This window comes from Molossus molossus, unplaced genomic scaffold, assembly GCF_014108415.1.
Source record: "Molossus molossus isolate mMolMol1 unplaced genomic scaffold, mMolMol1.p scaffold_m16_p_13, whole genome shotgun sequence".
Classification (NCBI taxonomy): Eukaryota; Metazoa; Chordata; class Mammalia; order Chiroptera; family Molossidae; genus Molossus; species Molossus molossus.
The window spans coordinates 7,667,673-7,686,237 of NW_023425348.1; the positions used below are offsets into that span (position 1 = coordinate 7,667,673).

At 39.7% G+C, this 18,565-nt stretch overlaps 1 protein-coding gene across 1 annotated transcript; it reads left to right on the forward strand.

The window, feature by feature from the left end:
- Window positions 1-42: 42 nt before the first annotated feature.
- RBM7 (RNA binding motif protein 7) lies at window positions 43-17,183 on the forward strand. The gene is made up of 5 exons (XM_036259913.1): window positions 43-237; window positions 1,222-1,384; window positions 2,017-2,104; window positions 5,749-5,839; window positions 15,676-17,183. The coding sequence occupies exons 1-5, from the start codon at window positions 142-144 to the stop codon at window positions 16,033-16,035; spliced, it is 798 nt and encodes a 265-aa protein (XP_036115806.1). The 5' UTR covers window positions 43-141; the 3' UTR covers window positions 16,036-17,183.
- The last annotated feature ends 1,382 nt before the right edge of the window (window positions 17,184-18,565 follow it).

The following is an 18,565-nucleotide window of genomic DNA, read 5'->3' on the forward strand; positions in this document are numbered from 1 at the left end:
GTCGACGCCGGCCGAGAGCGAGCGTGATTGACGTTTACGTCGGTGACGCCCGGGAGCGCGAGGACGCGGGATTTGGAGAGTGCGCAGTGGGTGCGTCAGCGGCGACCCTTCGGCCTTATTTAGGGAGGGGGCGACGCTGAGATGGGGGCGCCGGCGGCGGAAGCGGATCGCACTCTGTTTGTGGGCAACCTAGAAACGAAAGTGACAGAGGAGCTCCTTTTCGAGCTTTTCCACCAGGTAAGCGGCGGGGACCGGCCTTCCTTCCGTGTTCCGCTCGCCCGGGGCCCGGCCAGCGGCCGTCCCCGCTTCTCTCGTGCTGGCCCGCGGTCCGGGCGCCCTCCAGCCGGGCCGGGGGCCTGGAGGTCGCGTGGGGCGTTGGGTGAGGTCGCCTTGTTCACAGAAGTCAGGACTCAAGGTGGCGGGGGCCCTCCGTGGAGATTCCCGAGGTCAGGGTTCACGGGTCGTAAAGGGGTATCATTCGCGGAGGTTCTCTCGAGCAGTTTTTTCTTTTTAAGTTTTAAAATTACACTTGACACGCATTACTGTATGAATTCCAGGTGTGCAACAGAAGGAGCAGACATTTATAGAGCAGATTTTTCTATTCCTCCTCTTCTCCTCCGCCCCTTAGGACACTTGGTGTTTGTTTTGTCCGACAAATTACTTCTCAGTGCCCTTGTCTGTATCCCTTTTCCAATTAATTTTTCCAAAAAGTGAAACTGCAGCATTGACATGTTTAAAATCGAGTCGAATACCCTGCAGAAAAGGGGGCATTGTGGTGTTTCTGTATTGAATTCTGTATTAAAATGTGTTAAACATGCCAAGTATCCTGTACCCTCCAGTTCCATCCTCCAACCACCGGTAAATTTGATTAATCCATACAAGGGTGACTTTTTGGTCCAAGAAAACTGCTGTTGATAATATCAGTTTCCATGGAGTGGGAAGATGATGGATGTTGGTCACCCTGTTAAAGTCATAAAGTGCTGAGAATTGTAAATTCAGTGATTGTGTTTCTAGTTCCTTAAGGGCTCCCTTCCCCCAGATAAATTCATTTATTCTTCAGTAGTGTATCTGTAGGATCTTTATGGTAATCAAGATGGAAAGATGTGTGCATCTGTTTGTTTGAGTTCCTGATGACATTTCTTTTGTTTTTAGAACTTTGTAAAATTTGAATATGTTTCTGAAATTGCCTTACTTAAATTATAAACTCATTTTTGTCTATAGGCTGGACCAGTAATAAAAGTGAAAATTCCAAAAGATAAGGATGGTAAACCAAAGCAGTTTGCATTTGTGAATTTCAAACATGAAGTATCTGTTCCTTATGCAATGAACCTACTTAATGGGATCAAACTTTTTGGAAGGCCCATCAAAATTCAGTTTAGATCAGGTAACTACTATTCTGGCGTTGTTTGGGGAGAGGGATTATTTGCTGCTTTTTTTTTAAACTTTATTATTCAGTTTTAAAGAAACTTTTATGGATGAAAATACTTGAAGCTTTGTGAATAGTGGACTAGTATCCCTGAAAGTGGGTAACATTGATAACATGGATTTAGAAGGTTGTAATTTTAAAACTAAGTTTAAATTTTCAGTTTGGGTTAGTGAAAAGAACACAAAGTTGATTGCTACAAAGGTTTGGGTTTGGGTCCATGCTCCCAAAGAAGCAAGAATAATTGTTTTCTGAAAATACTTTTCCTGGCTGCTTTGTAATTTACTTTTTAAAATTTTGGTTCTTGATCATGTGAGAATGAAATTTTGCATGTATCCATTCTTAAAATTTAATAAAACTGAGGATCAGAATATTCTGGCCAGAGTGCATATTTATACATCAGATATTACCTTAGTTTGGACCATTTGTTTTGGATATATCTGCTAATAAACACTTAGAATTTTCACTCTGATGAAACCTTAAAGCGGTCTACTAAAGTTATCTTTTAGCCTATGTCTACCTTTTTTGGAGTGATTTGGGGTGGGAGAGAAAATTTCCAGTCAAGAAGAATCTCTAAAATTGTTTTATTTTAGGAAGTAGCCACATGTCACAGGATGTTAGTTTGTCATATTCCCAGCATCATGTTGGAAATTCAAGTCCTACCTCCACATCTCCTGGCAGGTAATATTTCTCACCTATTAATTTATCAGGAGTTTTCTTAGGTAGTGATCTCAGAACCCATAATGAGTGTTTAGTTTGCTTTTTAATGCTCTTACCTCTTTATTATTCTGCTATATTATTTGCTATGTTGGATTATAATTATTTATGCATCTATTCTAAGGGGACTATAGACATATACATTATATATAGTGCCCTTAGAACAGGTAGATATATAACTATGTTTATGTTAATTTATAAAGACATATCACACCCACGTATACATCTATATAACATAATTTCTCAAAACATAACTTACCAGAGCCCTGGCTGGTGTGGCTCAGTGGTTGAGCGTGGACCCATGCACCAAGAGGTCCCTGGTTCGTTTCCTGGTCAGGGCACATGCCCAGGTTGTGGGCTCTATCCCCAGTGGGGGGCATGCAGGAGGCAGCCAGTTGATGTTCTCTCTCATAGATGTTTGTATCTCTCCCTCTCCTTTCCTCTCTAAAAAGCAATAAAGAAAAACAAAATTAAAAAAAACAAAACATAACTTACCCTTATTACTTCAGTGTACTCAATTAACATTTTATTTTATCTTTTAAAATTTAAATTAGTTTATGACCACTAATTGGTTACTTGCAGTTTAAAACTATGTGTTAAGCCCTGGCTGGTTTAGCTCAGCGATTAGAGTGTTGGCCTGCAGACCAATGAGTTTTTAGATTCGATTCCAACCAAGGGCATGTTCCTCGGTTGCAGTTTGTCCCCGGCCCTGGTCGGGTCATGCAGGAGGCAACCGATTGATGTGGCTCTATCACACCGATGTTTCTCTCTGTCTCTCTCTCCCCCTCCCTCACAGTCTATCTGATGTTAAATAGAAAAGTATCCTTGGGTGAGGAATAAAAAAATAAAAATACCTGTTAATAAACAGGCTATTGGACTAAGAGTTCATGGAATTGGATTTGAAGTCTGCCTCTACCAATTGTGTAATCTTGACTAATCTCATTTCTCTGCTCCTATCCTTCCATTTGTAAGGAAAAACAGTTGAATTGAATGATCTCTAAAATCCCTTTCAGGCTCCTAAGGGTTAGAAAAGGTACCATATTTATATTTACGTAATTTTATTTGCTTTGGGGAGGCTGACATTTTACCAGGGACAGTGTTTTTCCTGGTATATCCATAGAGAATATCAATCATATACTCTGTTGGTAAGCCATATATCAATCACAATGGGCTTCATTCAAGAAAGAGTAAACAGCCCTGGCCAGTTTGGCTCAGCTGTTAGAGCGTCGGCCTGCGGTCCGGAGAGACCCGAGTTCGGTTCCCGCTAAGGGCACGTACTTCGGTTACAGTTTGTCCCCGGACCTGGTTGGTCGTGCAGGTGGCAGCCACTCGTTGTGTCCCTTCACGTCGATGTTTCTCTCTCTCTCTCCCTCCCACTCTATCTGTACAAAAAAAAAAAAAGGAAAAATATCCTTGGGTGAGGATAAAAAAAAAGAAAGAGTAAACAAATAACTGTCATGTGTCATGTTCTTCATTAAATATTTTGCATTTATGATCTTATTTATTCCTCAAGGCAGTCTTATGAGGTAGGAATTATTATCTCTTGTATATGAAGAAAATGAGGATTAGAGGTTAATCTGCTCAAGTTTGAACTGCTCTTAAGTTGGCTGGGAGTCAAACCGAGGCAGTATGATCAAGCCCAGCCACTATGATGTTCTGCCTAACAGAGCTTAATGTCTAGATGAAGACACATAGTGTATGTATTTTGTGACTACCCATTTAATTACTGTAATTAGTTCTGTAAAAATGGAGTAGAAAGTGCTTGGAGAAAATTGTAACAAGGGGAGACAATAAAAAGGAATGAGGACTTAAAAGAGGACAATGTACCTAGATCATAATGAATGAAAAATGGGGAGTAGTAGATGGTTTTGGTGAAGTAGATAGAGGATGGATGATACAGAGTCTTTCTTATAGGCTATAATTTGGGTTTTGGGGTTTTACCTTAAGAACTGTAGGGTAGTAATAGGAACAGGCTTGTATTTTATTTTATTTTATTTATTTTAGGTTTGTATTTTAAAGAGTTGTGTGGTTGCAATGGGAAAATGGATAAGGAGGGACAAGGGTGAAAATAGAAAGACCAATTAGGAAGCTACTGGTAGCAAATAGCAAGAAAGTTTTGGAGATGAGGTCGATGGTTTGGATCAGGGTGGTGCCAAGAGCTGAAGAGAAGTGGATGGATATGAAAAGATATTGGAAGGTGAAATTGTAAAAAAGCATAGTGCAAAAAAGGTATCCTCTTAGTGTCCTTTCTTGCCAGCTGAAATTGTGTTTAGATACTTCTCAGTGCAGTTGTAAGTCAAAGCATCTCCACCCACTTTTATAGAACCTTCAGAGGTATTTTAGATGGAGAAGAAAGCTTTTATGCTCCCTAGAATCTCCTTAGAATTTCTTGGGGGAAAATAGGCAATTAAGTACTTTCTTCTTCTTTTTTTTTTTTTTTAATCCTCACCCGAGGACATTTTTGCATTTATCTTCAGCTAGAGCGGAAGGAAGAGTGAGTGAGAAACATCGACATGAGAGAGACACATCGACTGGTTGCCGTCCACACCCAGGGACAAACCGAGCTACGTGCCCTTAGCAGGAACCGAACCTGCGTCTCCCCGGGTCGCAGGCCGACGCTCTAACCGCTGTGCCAAACCAGCCAGGGCAGTACTTTTTTTAATCAAAGGCTAGAGTGTACATTGTTTTTACACTCTTAATATAAGTAAAATTACACCTTTCACCCCATTAGTATACAGGTGTGCAATTGATTTAGGAAAACTCAAAAAAATCTAAACTGTTAGACAAATCAACTGGTGATTTTATTTCAAAGGCATGTTTAAAATATAGTTAATTTATAATATTTTCTTAGTGAGTTTTTCTGTAGAGCAAGTTATCTCTTCAGGAAGTGAGGAATAAAGTGTAAGTCCTTAAAATTCTATTTATGTTACAGAACTCTTAATTTCTTACTCCCTCAAACCTGTTGCTCTCTCCTGTTTTGGTATATGTCTACTTAATTGTTTAAGCTAAGTATCTAGATTGTTTTTTTTTCGTTTCTTCTGTTTCCCTCATCTGTATAATTGGTCAAATCCTTTTCATTTTAGTTCTCCATCTAGGCCTTTGCACTAGCGCAGGAACTGACAAAAAAATTTTTTTTCTGTAGAGAACCAGATAGTTAATATTTTAGACTTTGCAGGTCATACAGTTTCTTGCTCTGTCATTGTAGTGCTGCATAGATAATACAAAAACAAAAGAGCATTATGATGTTCCAATAAAACTGTTTACAAAAAAACATTTGGCCCTCAGGCTATAGTTTGCCCATACCTGTACAATTCCTTCCCTCAGTTGGAATGTTTTTCTTCCAGGTAACCTTGTTATTCAGGTCTTACTTCAAATGTCTATTTAGACAGGCCAAGCAAAAATAGAACCTCCCATGTCTCTTACCTCTACTTGCTCTTTACAGTCATTCAGTATATCACTTACAACTACGTGAAGCTGTCTATTTGTCCTTACCCCAGCTCCTTATCTTGCTCATTTCTGCCTTTGAGATCTGTGTCTGCTCATGATTGCTATGTAGTAGATTCTTATTGAATGATTGATTATATGTTGGTTTTCTTACATTTTTGCAGATATGAAAGGACTGTGGATAACATGTCTCCATCATCACAGATAATTCAGAGATCTTTCTCTTCTCCAGAAAACTTTCAGAGACAAGCAGTGGTAGGCTGATTTTTCAACTTGAGTTGCTAAAAAAAAATCATACTTAAAATGTTCATATAATTCTTTTTTGTAAAAATTGGGGTGATAATGGTTAATAAAATTATAGGTTACAGTTGTATAATTCTGTAATACATTATTGTACATTGTGTTGTGTGTTCACCACCGCAAGTCAAGTCTCCTTCTCTCACCATGTATCCCCACTTTACTCTTCTCTACCTTCCTCCAGCCCCCTTTCGTAATTACCATACTGTTGTTTGCGTCTATGAGTTTGTTTTCTTCTTTGCTTAATCCCTTTACTTATTTCACCCAGCCCCCAAACCCTCTCCCCCCCCCCCCATCAGTCTACTGTCTGTCTTCTATGAGTCTGTTTCTGTTTTGTTTGTTAGTTTATTTTGTTCATTAGATTTCACTTAGGGTAATACTCTCCAGGTCTATCCATACTGTTGCAAAGGGTAAGATTTATTTCTTTTTTACAATCGAGTACTATTCCATTTTGTAAATGTACCACAGATTTTTTTTTATCAACTCATCTACTGATGGGCACCTGGGCTGCCTCCAAATCTTGGCTATTGTAAATAATGCAGCAGTGAACATAAGGGCGCATATGTTTTTTCGAATTAGTGGTTGGGGTTTCTTTGGATGTATTCCTAGAAGTGGAGTCGCTGGGTTTAGGAGAGTTAGCTTTTTAAATTTTTTGAGGTACTCCATACTGTTTTCTGCAGTGGCTGCACCCATCTGCATTCCCACCAGCAGTGCACAGGGGTTCCTTTTCTCCACATCCTCGCCAGTAGTTGTTTGTTGATTTATTGATAGTCATTCTGACAGGTGTGAGGTGGTATCTCACTGTGGTTTTAATGTGCATTTCTCTGATGATTAGTGGCATTGAACATCTTTTCATGTCTGTTGGCCATCTTTATGTCCTCTTTGGAGAAGTGTTCAGGCTCTCTGCCCATTTTAATTGGATTATCAGGGTTTTTGGTGTTGAGTCATGTAAGTTTCCTTATGCATTTTGGATATTAATTCCTTATCACATGTATCTTTGGCAGATATGTTCTCCTACTCAGTGGGTTGTCTTTTCATTTTGTTGATGATTTTCTTTACTGTTTTTAGTTTGATGTAGTTTCATTTATTTTTTCTTTTCTTTCTCTTGCCTGAGGGAATATAGCAGAAAAAATTTTGCTATGAGAAATGTCTGAGATTTTACTGCCTATGTTTTATTCTGGGATTTTTATGGTTTCAGGTCTAACATTTAAGTCTTTAATCTGTTTTGAGTTTATTCTTGTATATGGTAGAAGAAGGTGCTCTAGTTTCATATTTTTGCACATATCTGTCCAATTTTTCCAGCACCATTTATTGTAGACTATCTTGACCCCTTTGTAAGTTCTTGCCTCCTTTGTTGAATATTAATTAGTCATAAAGGAGTAGGTTGATTTCTGGGTTCTTCATTCTGTTCTATCGATCTGTATATCTTTTTATGCCAGTACCATACTGTTTTGATTATTATGACCTTGTAGTATACTTTGATATCAGGTAGCTTGATTCCTTCAACTTTCTTCTTTTCCAAGATTGCTTTGGCTATATGGTGGTATCTTTTGTAGTTCCAAAAATTGTATAAATTTTTGAAATATTTGTTCTATTTCTGTGAAATACACCATTGATACTTTGATAGGAATTCCTATTGCATTGACTCTATAGATTGCTTAGGGTAGTTTGGACATTTTAAACATGTTAATTCTTCCTATTCATGAACACAGTATATGCATCTGCTTATTTGTATTGACAGTATCTTCCTTCAGTGTCCTATACATTTCTGGGTTATAGGTCTTTTAAATCCTTGGTTCAATTTATTACTAGGTTTTATGTTTGTTTGTTTTGATGCAATTATAAATGGGATTGTTTTCTTAGTTTCCTTTTTTTTTTTTAATTGATTTTTAAAGGAAGGGATAGGGAGAGACATAGAAACACCGATGAGAGAGAACATTAACTGGCCGCCTCCTGCATGCCCCCTACTGGGGACTGGGCCCACAACCTGGGCATGTGCCCTGGCTGGGAATCAAAATGGCGGCCTCTTGATGCGTGGGTCGATGCTCAACCACTGAGCCACACCAGCTGGGCTTCGTTTCCTTTTCTGATAGTTCATTATTGGTGTATAAAAATGCAACCGATTCTGGATGTTAATGTTGTATCCTTCTTGACTGAATTCTTTTATCACTTCTAGTAGTATTTTGGTGGAATCTTTAGGGTTCTCTATATACAGTAGCATGTCATCTGCAAATAGTGACAGTTTTACTTCTTTCTAATTTGGATGGATATCTTTTTACTTTTACTTTTTTAATCCTCGCTTGAGGATATTTTTCTATTTATCATCATATAGAGTGGGTGTGAGGGGGGAGGAAGAGGGAGAGAGAAACATCAATGGGTATCTTATTTCTTATTCTTGGCTGATTGTTATTTCTAGGACTTCACGTACCATGTTTAATAAGAGTGAAAAAAGTGGATATCTTGGTCTTATTCCTGATCTTAAGGGAAATGCCTTTATTTTTTGCCCATTAAGTATGATGTTGGCTGTGTGTCATATATGGCCTCTATTGCATAGAGGTGTGTTCTCCCTATTCCCACTTTGCTGAGTGTTTTTGTCATAAATGGGTACTGGATTTTATCAAATGCTTTTTCTATATCTATTGATATGAAAATGTGATTTTTATCCTTCATTTTGTTTATGTGATTTATCATGCTAATTGATTAGCAGATATTGTACCAACCTTGCATCCCTGGAATAAATCTAACTTGATCATAGTGTATGATCTTTTTAATGGATTGCTGGCTTTGGTTTGCTAATATTTTGTTGAGAATTTTTGCATCTATGTTCATTGGGGTTATTGGCTCATAATTTTCTTTCTAGTGTTTTTATCTGGTTTTGGAATTAGGATAATGCTGATCTCATAAAATTAGCTTGAGATTCTTCTCTGCTCTTGAATTTTTTGGAATAGTTTGAGATGGACAGGTGTTAGTTCTTCTTTGACTGTTTGGGAAAATTCTCTTGTAAAGTCATCCGGGGTCCAGGACTTTTGTTTGTTAGTAGTTTTTTTTTTATTTTTTTATTACTGCTTCAGTTTCATTCGTTGTAATTTCTGTGCAGATTTTCTTCTTCTGGATTCCGTTTTGGAAGATTGTATATTTCTAGGAATATTTTTCATCCTGGTTATCCAGTTTTAGGCATATAGTTGTTCATTTGTAATATTTTCTTACAATCTTTTGTAATTCTTTGGTGTCAGTTGTCCTCTCCCATTTCTGATTTTATTTATTTGGGTCCTCTTTTATTCTTGGTAAGTCTGGTTATAAGTTTGTCAATCTTGTTTATCTTTTCAAAGAATGAGCTCTTGGTTTCATTGACCTTTTGTATTGTTTTTTAGACTCTATTTTATTTCTGCTCTGCTCTTCAGTTTTTTTCTTCCACTCTGGGTGGTGTTTGTTCTTTTTCTGTTTCTTTAAGTGTAGAATTTATTGTTAATTGGAGATTTTTCTTGTGTCTTTTTTTTACCAAATTTGTAAAACTTACTTTTTTTTTTTAATCCTCACCCGAGGACATTTTTCCATTTTTTGTTCAGACAGAGTGGGAGGGAGAGAGAGGAAGAGAGAGAGAGAGAAACATCGACGTGAAAGCGAAACATCGAGTGGCTGCCACCCACACGACCCAACCAGGGCTGGGGACAAACTGCAACCGAGGTGCATGCCCTTAGCGGGAACCGAACCTGGGTCTCTCTGTACTGCAGGCCGACGCTCTAACCGCTGAGCCAAACCGGCCAGGGCTCTTGTGTCTTGAGGTAGGCCTGTAATACTATTTATTTCCCTGTTAGAAATCCTTTTGTTGTGTTCTCATTTTTATTTGTTTCAATATAGCTTTTGATTTCTTCCTTCATTTCATTGTTAACCCATTCATTGTTTGGTAACATGTTATTTAGCCTTCATGTCTTTGTGTGTTTTTCAGTTAAGTTTTTTGTATAATTGATTTCTTGTTCAATACCATTGTGGTCAGAGAAGATGCTTGATACAATTTCTTAAATTTATTGAGACTTGTTTTTTGTCACAATAGGTGGTCTAGCCTAGAAAATTTTCTGTTTGCCCTTGAAAAGAACATATTTTGCTACTTTGTTCTGAAATGCTCTGAAGATGTCAATTAAATCCATCTGATCTAGTGTGTCATTTAAGGCCACTGTTTCCTTGCTGATTTTCTGTCTGGAAGATCTATCTATTGATGTCAGTGGGATGTTAAAATCCCCTACTGTGACTGCTGTATTACTGTCGATCTTTTCCTTTATGTCTGTTTATCAATATTTGCCTTATATCTTTAGGTGCTGCAAAGTTGGGTGCATAAGGGTATATCCTCTTGTTGGGTTGCTTTCTTTATCATTATGTTGTGTCTTGTTTGTCTCTTACTATAGCTTTTGTTTTAAAGTCTATTTTGTCGAATATAAGTATTTCCATTTCAGCCCCCCCCCCATTAACAAGAAATATCTTTTTCTATTCCTTTACTTTTAGTCTGTGTGTATCTTTCATTCTGAGGTGTTTTTCTTGTAGACAGAATATATATATGTGTGTCTGTGTTTATTGATTTTTTCTTTTTTTTCTTTTTTAGGGAGAGAGGTAGAGAGAGATAGAAACATTGATGTGAGAGACATACATCAGTCAGCTGCCTCCTGCATGCCCCATACTGGGGAGCAAGCCTGCACCTGGGCATATGCCCTGACCGGGAATCGAACCAGGACCTTTCAGTCCGTGGGAGGACACTCAATCCACTGAGCCACACCTGCTGGGCTGCCTTGTTTTCTTATCCATTTAGCTACCCTATGCCTTTTGATTGGAGCATTTAAGACATTTACATATAAAATGATTATTGATAGGTTTGTATTGATTGCCATTTTATTTTTTTAACTATTGAATTTATTGGGTGTGTCACTGGTTAACGTAATTATACAGGTATTAGGTTCACAACATTTACCTTAAAGAAGACCCTTTTTTTTTTTCCTTTATTGATTTTAGAGAAAGAGGAAGGGAGGGAGGGAGAGAGAAGCATTTATAAGAGAGAACATTGACTGGCCACCTCCTGCATGCCCCCCACTAGGGATTTGGCCCACAACCTTGGCATTTGCTCTGACTGGGAATCCAGCCGGGGACCTCTTGGTGCATGGGTTGATGCTCAACCACTGAGCCACACCAGCCAAGCTTAAAGAAGACATTTAACATTTCTTGTCATACTGGTTTGGTGGTAATAAACACCTTTAGCTTTTTCTTATCTGGAAGCGCTTTATTTCTTCTTCCATTTGAAATGATAGTCTTGCTGGAAAAAGTAGTCTTGGTTGTCAGTCTTTGCTTTTCATTACTTTGAATATTTCATGCTAGACCCTTCTGGCCTGAAATGTTTTTGTTGAATAACCAGCTAACAGTCTTATGAGAGCTCCCTTGCAGGTAACTGTCTTTCTCTTGCTGCTTTTAAGATTCTCTTTGTCTTTACCCTTTGCTGTTTTAATTACAGTGTGTCTTGGTGTGGGCCTTTTGGGTTTATCTTGTTGGGTCTCTCTGTGCTTCCTTCACTTATGTGTCTTGTTTTTTATCAGGTTAGGAAAGTTTTCAGTCATTATTTCTTCAAATAGATTCTTGATCCTTGCTCTCTCTCTTGTCTTTCTGGTACCTGTTTGATGCGGATGTTGTTACGCTGCATGTTTACCAGAAGGTCCATTAAACTATCTTAGTTATTTTTTTCAATTAGTACTATTTTTTTCTGCTCTGATGGGGTATTTTCTGCTACCTTGTTTCCCAAATCACTGATTTGATCCTATGCTTTATCCACCCTACTGTTTATTCCTTCTAGTGTTTTTTCCAATCAGATACCATATTCTTTATTTCTGACTGGTTCTTTTTAAAGCCAGCTGGTATTCTTTTATTTTTAGATAAGAAAGGAGAGAGAGAAACATCGATCGACTGCTTCCTGCGTGCCCCCTACTGGGGATCAAGCCTGCAACCTGGGCATGTGCCCTGACGGGAAATCAAACCAGGACCTCTCAGTCCATGGGACGACACTCAATCCACTGAACCATATTTGCCTAGTGGTTTGTTCTTTTTTATGTTCGATATCTAAGGTAGATCTGCTGTGACTTCCAGTCTTGTTAGGGTGGCCTTATGTAGTAGGTGTCTTGTGGGACCCAGAGGTGCACTGTCCTTGATCACCTGAGCTGAGTGCTCCAGGAATAACCCTTATGTGAGTTATGTAGGCCTTCCTGTTGTAATTGAGTCTTCATTTTTATTGGCGAATTTGTGGGGTTGCCCCTCAGGCTGGCTGACTATGAGGATCAACCTGTATTTCAGTTTATTAGCTGCTGTGCAGGTGGTGACTGTACGATGCAGAATTTGTGCCAGCAGGGTCTTGTGCCTGCTGAGATCTCCCTTTGGATATGTTCCTTGTGAAGCTAATTGGATCCTGCCCTATGTTACCCAAAGCTGATCATTGGGTATGTTGGTTCTGGGTTCTCTTGGGAGGGACTCTGGTGCAGGCCAATGTCTGATGCTGCCTGTCTCTGGCCCTGGGCAACCTGTTAGGAGCTACAAAGTAATCCACATTTTGTGGCTGCCTTTGCTGTGCCTGGGGATGCCCAGGAAGAACTAAGCTATGCACTAAGCCCAGCTCTTTTTTTTATGTTTTTATTGACTTTTTTTTTTTTTTTAGGGAGAGAGAGAGAAACATCTATTATTTTTCTCCTGCATGCACCCTGACCAGAAACTGAACTGGCAACTTTTCAGTGGATCGGCTGCCTCCTGCACGCCCCCTATTGGGGATCAAGCCTGCAACCCGGGCATGTGCCTTGACCAAAAATCAAACCAGGACCTCAACGTTCAACCAACTGAGCTACACTGGCCAGGGCCCAAGCCCAGCTTTTATTAGCACTGGGCCTGGGGACAGGCCAGCAAAAGTCTCATATCACCCCAACATCTGCCTTCGCCTCCCTCTGCCTGTCGGCTGCCTGTTACTGGAAGAACGCCTGGCGGTACTTGAGTTGCATGGGGTTGGTTCTCAATGAGTCATCAGGTAGGGATGAGTGGTGTTCACCAGAGTGATACAGGTTCAGACTCAGTGCCAGTGCTCAGTCTGAGGCCACTCAACAAATGTCTCCAGAAATGCCACATCTAGCTGCCACCCACTGGGTGTTCACGCTGTGTTGTGGTGTATTGGGGTTTGGGGGAGTCATCAGGGTGAGGCCAGCAGAGTTTATCAGGCCTAAGCAGACCGAGCTTTGGCTATGTAAAATGACTCTCCACTGCGTGGGTGTTTGAGGGAAATATGACCCCCAAACTAGGGCTACTCAACTCGGTCTGTCCCAGATTTTACCAGGAGCCTGATCTCAGCAAGGTGGGACTTCTGGGATTTGGGAGGATGCGGCTAGTGATCTCCCATGAGCAGGAGGTGCAGGTCAGGCCTGGGAAAAGGTGGAGGGTGTGGCCCCTGCCCCAAAGCCACACAAGTCAGTCTGTCCTGGATCTGCCCAGACCTCAGCAGGATGGAGCCACCGGGAGTCAGGAGAGTGGGGCCAATGGGAGCCTGGACAGTAGGACTAGTGGACCTCACATGAGAAGGAGCCAGTCAGGTTCATGGGAAAATGGGGGGGATGGCCCCCTCCCCAATGCCACATAAGTCAGTCACTAATACCATCTGAGTCTGCAGTGTGGGAGAATCCGTCAGCGCAGGTATCATGGCAGCTGTCCTTTCCGCTTCCTTCCCAGGGACACAAGTACCAGTCTCTCTTCACACAGCTCCAGTCAGCTCCCCCACCCCTGCTGGAGCCCAGGGTGAGCGACTGCAAATACCATTTTGTGCTCTGGCCCTTTAAGAGGGTGTCTGTCTCTAGCATACTCCCGTCTTCCTGGCGGACAGAATCGGACAGAATCCGCACTGATTTTCACAGGCAGATGTTATGTGGGCGCTTCTTAGCTTTGGTGATCTGGGCAGGGTTTAGAGCCCACACTCATGCGGGGGGGGGGGGGACCTTTGCAGCTGAGCTGTCCCTCCAGAATGTCAGCCACTGCCCGTGGGAGCGAGGCCAGCCCTTCCTCATCTCTGCCCTTCCTACCTGTCTCAGTGTGGCTGCTTCTGTGAGTCCTTGGTTGGCTCTTCAGAACAATTGTTCTATAATTTAGTTGTATTTCATTTTGGTCCTGGGAGGAGGTGAGTGTAACTTTCACCTACTGCATCACCATCTTGGATCTGAGATAATTTTTAAATTACTTTTAAATTTTAGACAAGTATGAAATCTCTAGATTGATCACAAGTTTTAATTTTCCCTGGCATATATATTTAAAAATTGAAGATAGACAAAACTGCATTTCACATTTTTATTTTTCTTCATCAGTTGGGGGATTATATGTGTGTTTGTGTGTTTCAAATACTTGAAATTCATTCTCTGTTCTTGCAATCCTATGCTGAGTGACTTTTTTCTTTATCATACATCCTCTTTAATACTTATTACTAATACTTGAATGTACTGGAGTCTTCTAAACTGGCTGCCACTTGTTCCATTTTTTTTTCTGTAGTGTCACCATGAGACTATTTTATCTTTGTTTCCTTTCTGCTGCCAAGTCCTTCATTTTTTTCTTTTTCTTACATTCATTTCTTTTTATTTTCTTTGCCCAAATTACAATCTTGGCTTGCGATCCATAGCCTTTTGAATTTCACAGATCTACAAAATACAACAGTGAAATAAAGTAAAATTGGAGAAACCAATATAAAGCAGTATCAGTATTTTATTTACATATTATGTAGTTGTCTCATTTTGCTCTACACTGTTGAAGAAAATCATCATTGGCTAATGATATCTATTCACAGATAGAATTTGGGAACCACTTGTCTCGTCAGCTACTACTTGTCTCTATTTTATCCTCACTGGTCTACCTCGCACACCATTTGAAATTTAATGTTATAAGTCTTTTTCTTGTCTTCCTGGCAATTTGATTTTTCAGTGTTTACAAGATAAAGTCAGAATTCTTTAGCCTACTTATTAGGCACTTTCATGGTTTAATTCAAATAAATCTTTCTAGCCTTACTGTGCATTCACTGTTTATGAGATCTCTGACCTGTTTCAGCCAGAATTTACTTGCTATCCTGTAAATCCATTCAGTGTTTCCCTGTTGTTTCTGCAGTTTTCTTTCCTTGGCATACTTCCCTACTTAAAATATTTTCCTTAAAATACTGCATTCAGCCCCAGCTGGTTTGGCTCAGCAGTTAGAGCGTCAGCCCGCAGACCGGAGAGTCCTGGGTTCGGTTCCTGCTAAGGGCACATACCTTGGTTGCAATTTGTCCCCTGCCACGGTTGGGGTCATGTGGGTGGCAGCCACTCGGTGTGTCTCCCTCACATCGATGTTTCTCTCTCTTCCCCCCTTTCTCACTCCCCCTCTATCTGAAGATGAATGCAAAAATGTCCTCAGGTGAGGATAAAAAAAATATATATTGCGTTCATACTTTAACATTCAGGTCATATGCCACCTTCATGAAGCCTTTCCTAGTGAGACTGAGCTCCTGGCTCTTTTGTTCATTTTGTATGATATCTTCCCTTCTCAGTTGTATCCTTGAGGGTAAGGAGTAGTAGTTATGTGTAAATATCTTGTAGCTGTACAGTGGAATGAATGAAGCTACTGTACTACTTTTAGTTCTGTTTAACTTAAGATCCATCTAGGCAAGAGTAATTTTGCTTTTCTAGCATTATTGGTTTGGTTACCTGACCAACTAGCTGTTGGCTTTGATATGTAGAAATATTTGCAGTTAACATTTCCTTCTTTTTCTCTTCCCTCAGATGAACAATGTTTTGAGACAGAGGTCGTATGGTGGGAAATTTGGTTCTCCACATCTTGATCAATCAGGATTTTCCCCGTCCGTTCAGTCACATAACCATAGTTTTAACCAGTCTTCAAGCTCCCAGTGGCGTCAAGATCCACCATCAGCACAGCGGAAAGGCAGACATGCTTACCCCCAGACAGCAGACCGACATCACAACCGTGAGCAGCGTTACAGTGACCATGGGTCTGACCATCACTACAGAGGAAACAGAGACGACTTCTTCTATGAAGACAGGAATCACGACGGCTGGAGCCACGACCATGACAACAGGAGAGACAGCGGCAGAGCTAGGAAATGGCACTCCTCTCGGAACTGACGCGGGCCCGCGGCTCTGCGGTGGGCTCCTCCCAGGCCCGCTGACTGAGGGGCCCGGGGTGTTCTGTTAAAGCTGTAGAGAACAGTTTTACAAGTTGCCACATTTCTTTGTGAAAAATTTAAAAACCTGTATCTATAGTTAGAGAAATGAGAAGAATTGTGGTGCTAGTTTTTACATTAATAACCTTTCACCTCAGGGTTTCATGACGAGGAAAGGGTTTTATGCAAAAGAAAGTGCCACAATTCCTGATTGTTTCGGACATTGAGGAAGGGATGTATTATATGGACTTGTTGTATTATAAAGCAACTATTTTAATGATCTGCTACCTATTGTATTACAAGAACCTGCTTATTAGTGAATCACATTTTGTGTATTAATAGAAAGCATTCAAGTTGGTAGTCTAAAATACAGTAGTATTTTGTTAATGAGTAAGAAAATGTAATTTCAGTGATTCATTTTACTAATATTTGAGAAAGTTTATTGGTAAAATTTGGGGATAAATCATATTGTTTAACTACATAGAGAACATAAGTGTAAGTTCTGTGACATGCCCTTTGAGTTTTACCCTGATCGGACATCCAAGTGTAAATCTACACTTGCTATTTCATTCTAAAATGTTAGAATTTTCTCATTAAATCATGTTTGACTGAATAACTGAAGTCACTCAGGAAGTTAAATATCTCTAAATGTATTTTTTTTTTTTTAATATTAAAAATACAGCGTTAGTGTAAATCCCCCTTTCCTGGAACGCACAGTCAGATAAAATGGTTTATTGAAAGTATACGTGTTTGGGAAAGGTTCACAAAATCTTTAAATGCTGCCTCGATTACTCAGACTTTAAAAATGTACAGTTTTCAAAGTGCCCAGGGCATGTGGGCAAGGACATATTTTGTTATGGGGATTGCACATGTTGTCTTTTTGTTTGAACATTTGAAAGAGTTAAGTCTTAAATACTTTCTGATTTAAAATTTTAAAAATCTTGTTTAACAAAACATTTATGTATCGACAATGTTTTCCTTTCGTTGTAGAATTTGTTTATGCAGATTCATTCCTTGATATATTTGGATCCTTTTTAATAACTACAGCATTTGTACTGTTACTTTTTAATATATTGAAAACATATAAATGAGTATGTGTCTTCTTTTTAAAAATATTTTTATTGAGTTTTAGAGGAAGGGAGACGGGGAGAGAGAAACATCAATGTGAGAGCAGAACATCGATTGGCTGCCACCTCCTGCACACCCCTTGCTGAGCATAGAGCCTGAAACCTGGGCATGTGCCCTGACCGGGAATTGAACTGGCAGCCTTTTGGTAGATGGGATAAATGCACAACCGAGCCACACCTGCCAGGGCTCTGATTTTGTTTGATGTCACTGTGGAAGCATTGTACACAGATAAATTAGCAACATACTTCTATTCAGTGGTTGCCTGGTGTTAAGAATATCAGTTTTTTAGAGCATCTTAGAAATACACATTTTACACATACTGAATTTAGAGTCAGGTTTTCGGTGCCACATGGATTATTCCAAGCACTGTAAGCTAATCCCACTGGTCTCTAGTTTATGTACATTCCAGGTTTCAGTTTCTAAATGCATGCTATTTTTCTCTAGAATGGAGCTACCCAACTATTCAGCATAGCTTTAAGATCAAAAGTGTGTTTTCTCAAGCAGTTTAACCGAAGGATTTATTTTCAATAAACCTGTTATTTTCAAGTGTCTTATATGAACATTTGCTCAATAGCACTTGTAGATATTAACAAAGGTTAATACTGCATTATTGTCTCTTATCTGAGCATCAGATCCTTTCATATTGATTAACTGGTTCAGAATTTTTTTTTTTTTTCTTTTCAGTGGCTTTTGGGACACACCTTGTGAGGTTCCAATGAATCTTTTTCCCTTTAATCTCACCTAGTTGAAATGAACCAAACTAACTATACTGTGTAAAGGAATAGAACAGGACATTCCTAAAGAGCTGACTAGCTGGTGAGAGAACTTACCTAGATTTCGAGAGCTACAGGAGGTTGTGGAGAGCAGTTTCTCCCAGTGTGTTCCATTAAACACTTACATGATGTTCTGTGAAATGGGGTAATGAAATGTTCCGTAAACATGTACTTCCTGTGACTTTCTCTTCGAGAACAATAAAGAACACCATAAAGCTGCTGACAAGCACTCCAGTGAAGAGATCTCTTTATACTTAACCTCGTATTTTCCGCATTTACTTGACCCATGTTCTACTCTTACACGTAACACATGTTTAGACACCTCCCTCCCTCGAAAGAATCTGACTACCCTTCTCCATCCAATCACCCGTAAGCATACCACTTTCCTTTTATCGACAGCCACCACCTTAGAATGGGCAATCGCTGCAACAGGATTATTCCAATTGCGCTTTATTGTTTAAGTGCAAATTTGTGTATTCCCATAATATACTGTATTTCTGTGTTCATAGCCTTTATACCATATTTTAATTATTTTTTATTTGTATCTCTAGACAGCTCCATGAAGGCAGAGACCATATCTTATTCACTGAA

Coding starts and splice junctions, on each gene's coding strand:
- RBM7 (XM_036259913.1), top strand. CDS start 142: ATGGGGGCGCCGGCGGCGGAAGCGGATCGCACTCTGTTTGTGGGCAAC. Junction 238..1,221: donor TTTTCGAGCTTTTCCACCAG/GTAAGCGGCGGG, acceptor TTTTGTCTATAG/GCTGGACCAGTAATAAAAGT. Junction 2,105..5,748: donor ACCTCCACATCTCCTGGCAG/GTAATATTTCTC, acceptor ACATTTTTGCAG/ATATGAAAGGACTGTGGATA.